The 13,448-nt window shown below is 38.9% G+C and overlaps 2 protein-coding genes across 5 annotated transcripts in view; one reads left to right on the forward strand and one right to left on the reverse strand.

Annotated features, from left to right (window-relative positions):
• Positions 1 to 8,229, reverse strand: part of LOC126194845 (protein YIPF6) — an 83,329-nt gene extending 75,100 nt beyond the window's left edge. For both annotated transcript variants that reach the window (XR_007538511.1, XM_049933185.1), the window contains exons 1-2: positions 8,074 to 8,229; positions 1,684 to 1,803 (exon numbers count right to left, since the gene is read on the reverse strand). Coding sequence is in view for 1 of the 2 variants with exons in the window: in XM_049933185.1 (XP_049789142.1) it covers positions 1,684 to 1,803; positions 8,074 to 8,103 (150 nt within the window). In the remaining variant the exon portion in view is untranslated. The remainder of the gene's footprint in view (positions 1 to 1,683; positions 1,804 to 8,073) is intronic.
• A 9-nt stretch (positions 8,230 to 8,238) lies between these two features.
• Positions 8,239 to 13,448, forward strand: part of LOC126194844 (coiled-coil domain-containing protein 134-like) — a 51,748-nt gene continuing 46,538 nt past the window's right edge. The window contains exon 1 of one of the 3 annotated variants that reach the window (XM_049933182.1): positions 8,239 to 8,498. In XM_049933182.1, the coding sequence (XP_049789139.1) occupies positions 8,360 to 8,498 (139 nt within the window). In that variant the 5' untranslated portion in view covers positions 8,239 to 8,359. Of the gene's footprint in view, positions 8,499 to 8,719; positions 8,916 to 13,448 lie in introns of those variants that run through there. The other 2 variants (XM_049933184.1, XM_049933183.1) reach the window with 2 other exon arrangements.

Genomic DNA, 13,448 nt, shown 5'->3' on the forward strand with positions numbered 1-13,448 from the left:
CTGCATTCTTCCTACACTCTCCACACACAATAAGCATGTCTGATTTTTCTGCATTAGTAAATCCCATCACCCACACATGATCTACTATTTGAACTGTCACACACTGACTAATTAGCAAGTTGCAATGCACTCGAGGAACACACAAGCATGCTGTGAGCAAACATAACAACATTGTACCTAGCAATTATGCAGGTTGAATGCCACAAACAATAGTCAGTGTGGAAATTTTTCAAAATACAATATCTTGTAAACAACTCACACTAGAAGCCTGTAACAAACACCACTGAAATCCTAATTTACCCAGCTTTTAGTCTTTTAATGTCAGTTAGCATTGATCCATTTAAAAAGATATATGTTTGCACAAAAAATACACTTTCCAAGTGTTATTACTGTCTGTTGATGGGCTACCAATCCATTCTGTCAAAACTGTTCATCAATAGCACTTTCCATTTCTACAATATTTGAGGTGCAAGTTTTAGGTGATTCACCCTGTATATCTAGTGGATCTATCTATCTGAACCCACAATATATCCCAATGGATGCAAATTTTGTGTAGTACATTCAAACTTTTAATGTAATTCGATATATAAAAAACCTACTCACCACATGACGACACAACACACACGTAAAAGGAGGTTATAATTATGCAATCTTTCGGAGCTAGTGGCTCTTTCTTCCAGCAGAAGGGCTGAAGGGGAAGGAAGCTGGGCGAAGGAAAAGGACTGGGGAGGTCTAGGAAAAGGATAAATTTTGGAAAAGACACCCAGAACTGCGGGTCAGGGGAGACTTACTGGACGGGATGAGAAGGAAAGACTTAGACCTTTTCCTTCACCCCTCGTCCTTCCCCTTCAACCCTTCTGTTAGAAGAAGGAGCCACTGGCTCTGAAAGCGTGCAAAATTATAACCTCCTTTTATGTGCATGTTGTGCCGCTGCTTGATGAATAGATTTTTTTATATGTTTTGAACATGGCTGTGATTAGCAACCATAATTAATTATAATGTCACAAATTTCCAGCCAAACGGCTGCAAATAGAATTAAAATTCTTTAACTAGTTTTCAATGCCAACTAGGGGCACCTTCTTCAGAAGAAACTGTTACCTTACATGGGGTTAAAAGGAAATTTGAGTGTCATCATTCTAGTCAAAACATTCAAACCACAATTAAAACATTTTCCACCTGAATACATAACAGGTATAGTCAAAATTTTAAACAATATATAAATATGCCACTAAGGGCACTACAGTGGTATAGGACATGAGTGAGTAACATCCAATTACATTACATTGTCAAAAATTGTTTGTTTTCATTGTTACATTCAGACTTTTGCTGTTCCCAGAACAACAAATTCATAATAAAATACAGTAAATTTTATTAATATTGGTTTTTGCATCCATACCACCCATCCCAACTGCCAACATGCAAGTCTCAACCTGTGGTATTTATTCTATCTGATTTTATAACTAACAGAGCTACTACCTGACATCCAAAAATCATCACTGAAGGGTGTACTGCATATTACTAATACATGTAACAAAATGGTCAGCTTTCAGTGAGGCATGGCAGACAATGGCTAGTTTAAACTACTGGCTACTCCTATGATATTCCACAAATAACACAAAAATTTTGTCAATTGAAGGCATTGTTTCTTCATTGGTTTCACAAGAAACTCATTTGCCATCTTACCACAGTATCCCTGATTGGTTCATCTAAAGTGTTGAAGTCAGGTTTTCCTTGCTGTTGGTTCTGTTGCTGGTTTGGGACTATCATTTCCCCTTCAACAGACCCACTGAAGTCATCGTACATCTGCAACAAGCATTTAATTTTAAATTTCATAGAAGATATATTTTACATGTGTCTTTTAATGATTCATAAACAAACACCAGAAGGAGAGGAAAATGGACTCACTTCTATTGTATACTGTTTCTTGTAATTCTAGAAAAACTTGATAAAATCAACATGTTAAATAGGAGAATAATACAACGCGTCACAAAAGATAGTGAACAGATAGCACCATACAGCAAAATGAAAACACGTGGATTACATTATGTGATCTGCCGCAAGATAGAAGGAAAAAAGCCCACTGTAGCTTGTAGGTATTTTCCATGATGGGTTTATACTTAAAAATATTATATCCTGATGCACCCACTTAGCCACGCATGTTAATATGACCAATTCTGGGACGGGGCTTAACAATGAGGGGGCGATGTGCTAGCCAGCTTGGCTATGGTTTTTATGCAGATTCCCATGCCCCACTAGGTGTATAGTGGTCTGGTTCCCATGTTCTGCCTAAGACATGCACTACACAAACATTTAGAAAACTTTCTCACATTGGCACACAGAATTTACTCTATAAGTAGACTACAACAAATCATTGTAGCCCTGTCATATGTTTCACTGAGAAGTATCTTTTTTTTTCATTATGATAACTAGTTTTGGACAGCTGTGTCTATTTTCAGATCATCCATATTGTACATGAAACAATACAGGCAATAACCTATGTACAAAAGCTGTCCCTGCCGTGATGATCAAAGCAGCACCTTGCCAGACTCAACAACAGTAATTAGACCAAGTAGGATGGACATTCTCTAATGTCTGTCCTGTGTTGTCTAATTACTGTTGTTGTGTCGGCCATAGTGCTGGTCTGATCATCACTGCAGGGACAGTTTTTGTACACAGGCTATTGCCTATATTGTCACACTTGCAATATGGATGATTTGAAAGTAGCACGGGTGTCAAAATCTAGTTACCATCAAGAAATAAAAAAATATACTTCTCAATGCAAGTTATGATGGAGCTACAACCATTTATTTCAATTATAACACAAGTTATGGACCTAGTTTTCACCTGCAGCATGCTACAAGTTCATAAATTGAAGACTGATGACCTTATCTGTTTGGTCTCCGTTAACAATCAGAATCAGAATCTCCTGCTACCAACCGTCCTTTCACAAATTTCGTAGTTCCTGGCATGCGCAACTACAGAAATTTATCCAGAGCACGTGAGAGATGTGTGTGTGTGTGTGGGGGGGGGGGGGGGGGGACGACTCTAAAATATCCATTTTTTCGTATAAATGAATTGGGGTCGACGGAAGCGTCCAATCCCACGCGTCGGCTTTGACCCGTGACGTAAGGGTGTTGTCGTGTGTGACGTCATGACGACGCGGAGTTTGGTTTGAGTGTGGCTGTCTCCAGTTCTGTTTTATCTTATTTTATTTACTTTTCTGATCTGTTCGTTCTATCTCGTGAGATTTTTTTTTTTAAATTTAAAAACACTTATTACTTATTTTAATTATCTGTTTCCTCCAATTTCTGTTTTAGTTTATTATATTTATCTTTCTGATCTGTTCGTTCTATCCCGTGAGATTTTTTTTTTTAAAAAGACAAAAAACACTAATCAGCTACTGAAGCATCTTTATCTTCTATGGGTTGCAGGGGTTACGACCCCTGGGGAGGTTGGTGGGTATTCATGCATGGCTGTCTTCACTTACACGTTGTAGCTACGCAAGGCGTCTAAATTTGTTTATATTTAGTTTGCCCCCCACCCAAAACACCCCATTTCACGCGCTTGTCCCGTTAGTGTCATTAGGCTTCTTGTGGAAAGTGTGTGTGTTTGTTTTTGTTTCCGCCATATTTGTGACATCATGGGTCAAAGCAGACGGGCGGGATCGGACGCTTCCGTATTTCCATGAATTGTTCAGTTTCGAGATTTGTCATGCCACAAGAACTAAATATTATAGGCTATACATGCCACAGGGACTAAATTTTATAAGTTACAGAAAAAAACTTATTATATCCCAGAGAACTAATGGTTATTCATAGTGTATGACAATTCTGAAATGAATAAGAGCTCTGTAGGCCTACTCCAGACTCAGGGATGAGGAGTGTAGGGGCGGGGCAGTGATGAGAGTCCTTTAATTTTTGCACACTTCCATGGTTCTTATCCTTTCCACACTATCGCTTCAATAATTCAGTCCAACATCACTATAATTAATTATTCACAAAATATTTTACACTGTGACAGTAATTTCCACATCCCATTTTTGTGACAGAGCTTTTGTCCTATAACTGCTGGGATAAAATTCCTAACATCTGAGGAAGCTCTCTTAGCTGCTTATGCCTTTTGTTATCCAGAATTCTCTCTTGCTAACAAGAACCTACCTCTCCCAACTAAACATCCTCCCCTCAATCCCATTAATCACCCCATACCCTATCTTTCTAACTTATTCTCCGTAAACTTTTCTTGTATGACATAAAACAAGGCTTCTGAACACCTCCTTTAGGTTTCCCCCACTGAAGTCAATCTAGCTTCTAAAATCCTTACACCTACAGAAGCCTCATTCCTACTGAAACAACTTTAGTCTCAAAATCAGATTTAACCCTGCACGACTAGTAAAATGTCAGCTTTGCTTTAGTCATTCACTTCAGTGGAATTATTTCTTTGCCACCCACCCTACTGATGACAGCAAGCTTACAATGAGTCAACAAAAGTCATGGGATGTCTCATGATACAGTGTCAGACCTCCTTTTGCCCAGTGCAGTGCACCATCTCAATGTGGTAAGGTCTCAACAAGTTGTTGAAAGTCCCCTGCGGAAATACTGAGCCATCCTGCCTCTGTAGGTATTGATAATTGCAAAAGTGTTGATAGGCCAGGGTTTTGTGCACTAACTGACCTCTCAGTTACGTCCCATAAATGTTTCATGGAATCAATGCTGGACAGTTTGGGCGGTCAAATCATTCACTCAACCATCCAGAATGTTCTCCAAACCAGTCACAAACAACTGTGGCACAGTGACATGACACATGGTCATCCACAAAAATTTCATTGTTGTTTGGGAACATGAGAGCCATGGATGGCTGAAAATGATCTCCAAGTAGCCGAACCTAACCATTTGCAGTCAATGATTGGTTTGGCTGGACCAGAGGACCCAGCCCATTCCACGTTAAACACAGCCCACACCATTATGGAGCCACCAGCACCTTCCACAATGCCTTGTTGACAACTTGAGGCCATGGCTTCATGGGGTCTACATTACACTCAAACCTTAACAACAGCTCTTACCAACCAAAACTGGGACTCATCTGACCAGGCCACAGTTGTCCAATTGTCCAGCGTCCACTTGATATGGTCATAAGCCCAGGAGAGGTGCTGCAGGTGGTTGTATTGTTAAGAAAGGTACTCGCATTGGTCATCTGCTGCCACAGCCCGGTAACATAAAATTTCACCGCACTGTCCTAACAAATATGTTAATCTATATCCCACATTTCATGCAGTGCTGCTTGTCTCTTAGCACTGACAATGCTGCAAATGCCGCTGCTCTCTGCCATTATGTAAAGGCTGTCAGCCACTGAATTGTCCATGGTGAGAGGTAATGCCTGAAATCTGGTATTCTTAGCACACGCTTGACTCTGTGGATTTGTAAATAGTGAATTCCCTAATGATTTACAAAATTGAATGTCCCATGCACCTAGTTCCAACTAACATTCCACGTTCAAAGTCTGTTAATTCCTGTTGTACGGCCACAATCACATTGTAAACCTTTTCACATGAATCACCTGAGTGCAAATGACAGCTCCGTCAATGCACTGCCCTTTTATACCTTGAGTACGCAATACTACTGCCACCTGTAAATGTGCATACCGCAACCTCATGATTTTTATCCCCTCAGTGTAAAGCATGCCTAGATCACGGACTCAAGCTCTAATACCCAGCCACCCTTTGATAATCTTCCCAGAATTCCTCACCTCAAATCTGACTTCACCTTTATTCCCCAAATTCCTTCACGACAAGCTCAACATAAGGTATGTAAACAGAAGAGATAGGTACTCACAGTGTAAAATCAATCCAGATGCAAATATCCTTCTTACAGGTAAGGACCCCACCAATGCAGTCATGAACTGTAATGACAACATGACAGAGGATATTCATTTCCTTTTGAACAATACAACTTACAAACCTTACCACTATGATACACCCCCCCCCCCCTCCCTAAGGCCCAATATGAACCCCAGCATAGCCTAAAAACATTTGGTTTAACACCTTCTGCACCCACTTTGTACCTTCTCATCAAACTTAACTCCATTGGTCCCCCTGGTGGTCACCCCATTTTTACTACTAATGATGTTCCATCAGATACAGCCCCTGCCTTTGTTGTCCATCCTCAAAATCAATTTGTGATGGATTTACCAACATCCAAGATTCTAATTACTTCTTGATTTGTGTGGCCATATTGCCTGTAGCTGCTTTACAGTTTCTGAGGGTATTTTTGTTCAATCATTACAATTACAAGCAAATGCATGTTTTTCTCAACAGATGCATTTCACTTTATTGGAGTAAAGCATCATCAGTGGTGGTAATTTCTGCTTGGTTTTTCACTTACACCAGGAAATGTTGTCTGCTAGATATTTTTTGATTCCTTTCTTAGTAAGGAACTGATAATTGTGGTATAATTTTACAACTCTGTGGTGTACAAAACTGTACTGAGTCAAATGTCAGAAATGCGTATTTCTGCAAAGCACTGAAAACTTATACCACAATTATTAGTGCCTAGTGAAGGAAGGAACCAAAAATGTGCTAGAAGATCGTATTTCCTGATTTAGGAAAATAAATAAATAAAGCAGAAATTACCACCACTGACGATGCTTTAGCTCAATAATGCAAAATGTGTCTGGTGAGAAAAACACATATTCTCTTGTAGTTGTAATGCTTGAATAAAAGTACACTCAGAAACTAATTACTTCATCCATGATTTTCTCACATATCCTGTCCCATGACCAGCAGGTTCCTTACTTGTCACTACAGATGCAGTACATTAACATCTCCCATGCCCATGGCCTTGTTGTCACAGAACACTAGTGTTCTCAGTGTCTCGCATCAAATCGAGGGGATCACTGAAAATGGATAATTGTCACAATGTCAAGTTTTGTATGCCACTTCTCAACAAACACTACAGAGAGGTATAAACTTTAACCTAGGATATTAACAAACAGTTTAGTGGTCAAGTACATTATAGCACTATGTCTCTTCCTCTGACCAGTCTCTTCCTCTGGTAATGAAGATTCCTTCTGCAGCCAGAACTTCAACTGAGTCAAGGGCCTATGCATAAAGTATATTAGTGACCTTCACTACAGACATAATATTAAAGACCTGTTTGTGTCTATAGTGTTCAAATGTGGATATTTTGTGGAGCAACATTTACTGCCAAAAGTAATTTCATGTGGACGGGAAGATCAAAGAGAAGACATAGTAAAAGGCATGTAATTTCATATGGAATGAAACATCAAAGAGAAGACATAGAAAATGGCATGGTGCAGAAACTCTCATCTCATATCTAAGGTTGGGATTATGGGAAAAGATCACATTGGTTCAACATACTGAACATAAACATATTCAAAGCGTGTAGGCTTTGTTTTTCGAAAAAAATAGACCTGTTACGCATGATACCTTCCAAACAGATGTGCTTTAACTCCAAAGGTCGCAGCAGGCATGATTAAAATAGTTTTTGACATTACCAATGTTAAGTGGCCACATGTTGCACTATTTTCATACTATCAAAACTATGTCCCAAGTACAATTACATTACATTTATTTCTACAAAACTTTGGTACCGCTATTTCCAACTAGCCTACTTGATTGCACTAAAGCAACACACACACACATTATATTTTGTACACGTCATTTCATTTGTTATTTAGTATCACCCTTGTCATGCTACCGATTAGTACCAGACCGCCCACTTCTGTGTCATGATTTGCATAAAGCAATTGTAAATCACAATACTGGGTAACCATCGCCTGTCATAAATTAAAAGTTACAGTTCCAAATCCCGACCAAGGTGCCTAGTTTTAGCCAGTAAACAAGAAAACGCTTTTTATAGTCTGCTTTGGTCATATAACACGATGTGTATCTACAATTGCAAGCTTCAGTTCCCAATAATTTCCATATAAATGCCAGACGTCCTCAAAATTACAGGATGACAGATTACATTTGAGGTTACGTTTTCTCTGAATGTCTAAACACCACATAAGTCTTATATCAAAGTTAACAATAAATATTCGAAACACTTTTTAACATACATCTAGTTTTGCTTCGCCGCCCGATGCCATGATTGAAAAGTTCGTTTATTCCGATTGTAACAAACCGGCCAGCCTAGCTGTTTACATCGTCGTCTACGTGTGCAAGCAGCAGACAAAAAACATTAGACTGTCGCTCGCCGCCAAACATATGAAAGTGTATCAATTTTACAAAGTGCTCCTTGTAGACTTGTAGAGCACAAGTGCAGGCCACGTGTTTTGCGAATGCGAAAGTGAAACTAAGATTCAGTTTATAGTTGTTACAATAGTTTAACGTAACCCCGTATCGATGGACGTGATTATTTCATTATTAATTTTAAGTCTGGTGTATGTACCTTTAATCATTGCTGTGGACCCTGAAACTAATGAAAACAAAGGTCCGGTTGATAATCAACCATTTAAAAACGATGACCCTGACGAATTGCTATGTATCCTTCAATGTACCTTGGCGCTGACAAATTGTGTGTGTAAACGGCAGCAACAAAAGTTCCGTCAATAAGTCTCAGTTTAATTCTTAAAAGAGCAGTGTGCAATACATTTCCTCTAAAATGTTGTTTGCGGTTAGTTCTGAAAACTATTTAATGAACACTTCAGGATGTTTCCAAAACTGCCGCGGATGTCAGAATACATGCTTAGCAACTAATTAATTGTCGTCTACTCTTCTGCAAAACTGATAGTTGCAGCTAAAGCCTTTTTGACATCTCACTTATTGCAGCATTTACAAAACAGTTCTGGCGATGTCAGTCCATTTCTTTACGTTTGAACTGTTAGACGTGTTTCACGCTAAGTCTTATAGTGTGTTTCTGCCTAAAGTTGTTTAACATGCCGTGCATCGTATTTTTAAGGTAATACATGCAATATTTTTATAATTAACAGCGTGTAAGTATCTAGTTAAAGTCTTCGTTCATTGATAATTATCTAGAGTTTTTTACACTCTGAACTGTCTCTGATGTTACTAGATTTATAACTGAAAAACACAATATTGTGTATGTTCTACAGGATTAATTTATTTAGTTGAGCAGTTTTCGGCTTAGAAGGCTATCATGTAGACCATATGCAATATTTCATTTTTCTTTTATAATGTTGTTCTACCAAGAAACAAGGAAGAAACCGTTATCATCTGTGGATTTAATTTACATCCACATCCATGCTCTGGAAGCCACTGTGAAGTGCATGGCAGAGGGTATTCCCAATTGTACCAGTTATTAGGGTTCCTTCCCATTCTGTTCATGTATGGACTGTGGGAAGAATGATTGTTTGAATGTCTCTACGTGTGCAGTAAGTATTCTGCTCTTGCCCTCACAATCCCTTTGTGAGTGATTTGCAGGCGTTTGTGGTATATTTGTAGAATCTTAATTTAAAGCTGGACCTTGATACTTTGTTGGTAGACTGTCTCAGGATAGAGCATTTCTATCTTCGAGAGTCTTCAAGTTCAGTTTCGAAGTCCTATTTAATAAGGTCTCATACACTTGAGTAATATTCTAGAATTAGTTGCACAAGTGATTTGTAAGCAGTCTCCCTTGTAGACTGGTTGCACTTGCCCAGTATTCTACCAATGAACTAAAGCCTACCACCTTCTTTACCCTCAACTCTCTCTGTATGTTCATTCCATTTCATAAGCCCACAAAGTGTTACACCCATGCATTTGTATGAGTTGGCCAGTTCTAACTGTGACTCGTTGATATTATAGGATACTATGCATTTTTGTTTTGTGCAGTGCACAATTTTACATTTATGAACATTTAAAGCAAGGTTCCAATCTTTACACCACTTTGAAATCTTGTCAAGATATGACAGAATATTTATGCAGCCTCTTTCAGACACTGCTTCATTATAGATAACTGCATCATCTGCAAACAGTCTGAGGTTGTTATTAATATTGTCTGCAAGGTCATTAATATACTGCATGAACAGTAAGGGTCCTGACACTTCCCTGGGGCACACTCGAAATTACTTACACATCGGATGATGACTCTCCATCCAAGCTGACGTGCTGTGTGCTCCCTACCAAAAAGTTCTCAGTCTATTCACAAATGTCTCTTGATCCCATCTTCCCACTAGATGATCGAACTTTTGGCAATAAGCATTGGCGTGGTACGGAGTCAAATGCTTTTTGGAAGTCAAGAAATATTGCATCAACCTGACTGCCTTCACTCAAAGCTTTCGGATATTCTGTGAAAAAGTACGAGTTGAGTTTCACATGATCGATGTTTTCAAAATTGAGTCTGGTTGTCGTGAAGGAGGTCATTCTGTTGAAGATACCTCATTATGTTTGAACTTAGAATATGTTCTAAGGTTCTACAACAAATCAGTGTCAAGGATATTGGACAGTAGTTTTGTGGATCACTTCTATTACCCTTCTTGTAGATGTGTGTAAACTGTGCCTTTTTCCGAGAACTGGGCACAGTTTTTTCCTCGAGGGTTCTATGATAGATTGTATTTAGAAGAGGGGCTAACTCAGATGCAAATTTAGTATAGAATATGAAGTGGCCTGAAGTTTTGTTCAATTTTAAAGATTTCAGGCTCTGATTCTCAAGACTATGGACACTAATACTGATTTCACTAATCTTTTCAGTGGTGCAAGGATTAAATTGTGGCAATTCTCCTGGGTTTTCCTTTGTAAAGGTACATTTGAAAACAGAGTTAAGAATTTCAACTTTCGCTTTGCTACCCTCAGTTTCAGCTCCTCTCTCATTTGCTAAGGACTGGACACTTATCATTGGTGCCACTAACAGCCTTTACATGTGACCAGAATTTCTTTGTGTTCTATGAAAGATCATTTGACAATATTCTTCTGTGGTAGCCATTGAAGGCTTCATGCATTGCTCTCTTGACAGCCAAATGTGTTTCATTCAGCATCTCTCTGTCTACAGCCCTACGCTTTGTTTTACACCTACTATGCAGTAATCTCTGTTTCTTTAGAAGTGTGTGTCCATGATAGAAGTGTGTGTCTATGATAGATTGTATTTAGAAGAGGGGCTAACTCAGATGCAAATTTAGTATAGAATATGAAGTGGCCTGAAGTTTTGTTCAATTTTAAAGATTTCAGGCTCTGATTCTCAAGACTATGGACACTAATACTGATTTCACTAATCTTTTCAGTGGTGCAAGGATTAAATTGTGGCAATTCTCCTGGGTTTTCCTTTGTAAAGGTACATTTGAAAACAGAGTTAAGAATTTCAACTTTCGCTTTGCTACCCTCAGTTTCAGCTCCTCTCTCATTTGCTAAGGACTGGACACTTATCATTGGTGCCACTAACAGCCTTTACATGTGACCAGAATTTCTTTGTGTTCTATGAAAGATCATTTGACAATATTCTTCTGTGGTAGCCATTGAAGGCTTCATGCATTGCTCTCTTGACAGCCAAATGTGTTTCATTCAGCATCTCTCTGTCTACAGCCCTACACTTTGTTTTACACCTACTATGCAGTAATCTCTGTTTCTTTAGAAGTGTGTGTCCAGTGACTGTATACCATGGAAAATCCCTTCCATCATGAATGGTTCTACTGGGTACGTATCTATCCAGTGCATAGTCAGCTATTCTTTTAAACTTGAGCCAAAGTTCCTCTATGTGCTCCTGTCTTATACTGAAAGTTTCAAGTTCCTTATTGAAATATAATCTAGTTGAAATATAATCTAGTTTACTGAACATGTATATCTTTCTGCTTGTTTTAGTTGTCGTTTGTACTTTGGTAATCATTGTTGCCACAACTGTGTCATGATCACGTGTACCACTTTTGGTGTGGACAAGTCTGTCTGTTGCCATTTCGATCTAATTTTTTTCCGATCATGAGTGGTATTCCAAACTGTCTGTTCTAAGTAGTTTTCAGAGAAGACATTTAGTCATGTTTCATAGGATGTCTTATCACACCCACCACTAACAAAACTGTAATTTGTCCCAATTGATTGTTGGATGATTAACTCTCCACCTATGATTACAGTACGATCGAGGAATTACATCCAAGTGAACTGAGGTATTCTCTAAAGTTTTCGGTTGCATCAGAAGATGAGTCTGGTGGGCAATAGAAGGATCCAATTACCATTTTATGTCCACTCTAAACTGTGTCTCGCCCAAACAATCTCACATCTCTGTGGATTTGAGTTTCTTGTTTAATGTAACAAACGCACCACCTCCATTTCTCATTAACCTATCCTTTTGATAACTAATTAAGTTTTCCCGAAAAATCTCGCTTCTATCAATTTCAGGTTTCAAGCAGCTTCCTCTACTTATTTGTGTTTTCATCAATGATAAATAGAAAAGGACACTTGTTATCTGACCAGTGTTCCAAATGTATATTACATTTGCTATGGTCTTCAGTCCGAAGACTTGTTTGATGCAGCTCTCCACACCACTCTGTCCTGTGCAAGCCCATCTATCTCTGAAAAACTACTGCAACCTACGTGTATTTCAGCCTGCTTTCTGTATTCATCTACTGGTCTGCTACAACAATTTTTACTCCCCCCCCCCCCCCCCCCCAACCCAGTATTAAATGAACGACTTTCAACCAATCCATTTTTTTTGGTTGGTTTATTACATAACATTATTTCCTTTCTAATTATTCTGTTCAGTACTTCCTCATTAGTTACATGCAGAGCTACATGCCCCCCACAAAAGTAATGGCTGTAGTTTCCTGTAGCTGTTAGTCTTTTGCAGTACCAGCACAGTAAGGCCATACTGGGTGCTGTTACAAACCAGATCAGTCAGTCATCCAGATTGTTGACACTGCATCTACTGAACAGGCTGTTGCCTCTTTTCAGGAACCACACATTTGTCTGGCCTCTCCATAGGTAATCCACCGTTGATACGGGGCTGTGTATCGTTGGGGCATGAAGGCCACCCTGCCTTGGCAAGCTCTGTGGTTCCTGGGGGGATATTACCTGTACTGTGATTTTATTCTTATCCACAGGATGTTATGTGTGTCAGTGTTGTCAGTAAGTAATCTCAGTTCCAGAATGTTAACAGAAGTGCACCAGTATGGATATAATCTTCTTCCCGTCTGTAGATGGTACTGTTTTGAGTGCAGTAATGTAGTGGTAGAGTTCAGCATCACCCTTAGCAATATTAAGCTGTTTACCAGTTTAAACAGCAGCCAAAAGCAATCGACAAGTGCACCAAAATGCACCAGCAAATGTATCTATACACAGGGTGATTTCTTGATGATGTTACAGACTTTCAAGAATGATGGAGAAGGATAAATGTATCAATTTGGAATAAGGGTCTCTGTACTGGAAATGAACAAGTCAAAAGTTATAAGTGAAAACCATTCTGATATCTCTTGACAGTGGAATACCTGTACTGATACTGTTGTTGCTAAGATTGTAGGGTAGGCAACTTTCAGAGATGGTTGTATGGACCAAAACAAGAAAAAAATTCTAG

This window comes from Schistocerca nitens, chromosome 7 (assembly GCF_023898315.1).
Source record: "Schistocerca nitens isolate TAMUIC-IGC-003100 chromosome 7, iqSchNite1.1, whole genome shotgun sequence".
NCBI classification, from domain to species: Eukaryota; Metazoa; Arthropoda; class Insecta; order Orthoptera; family Acrididae; genus Schistocerca; species Schistocerca nitens.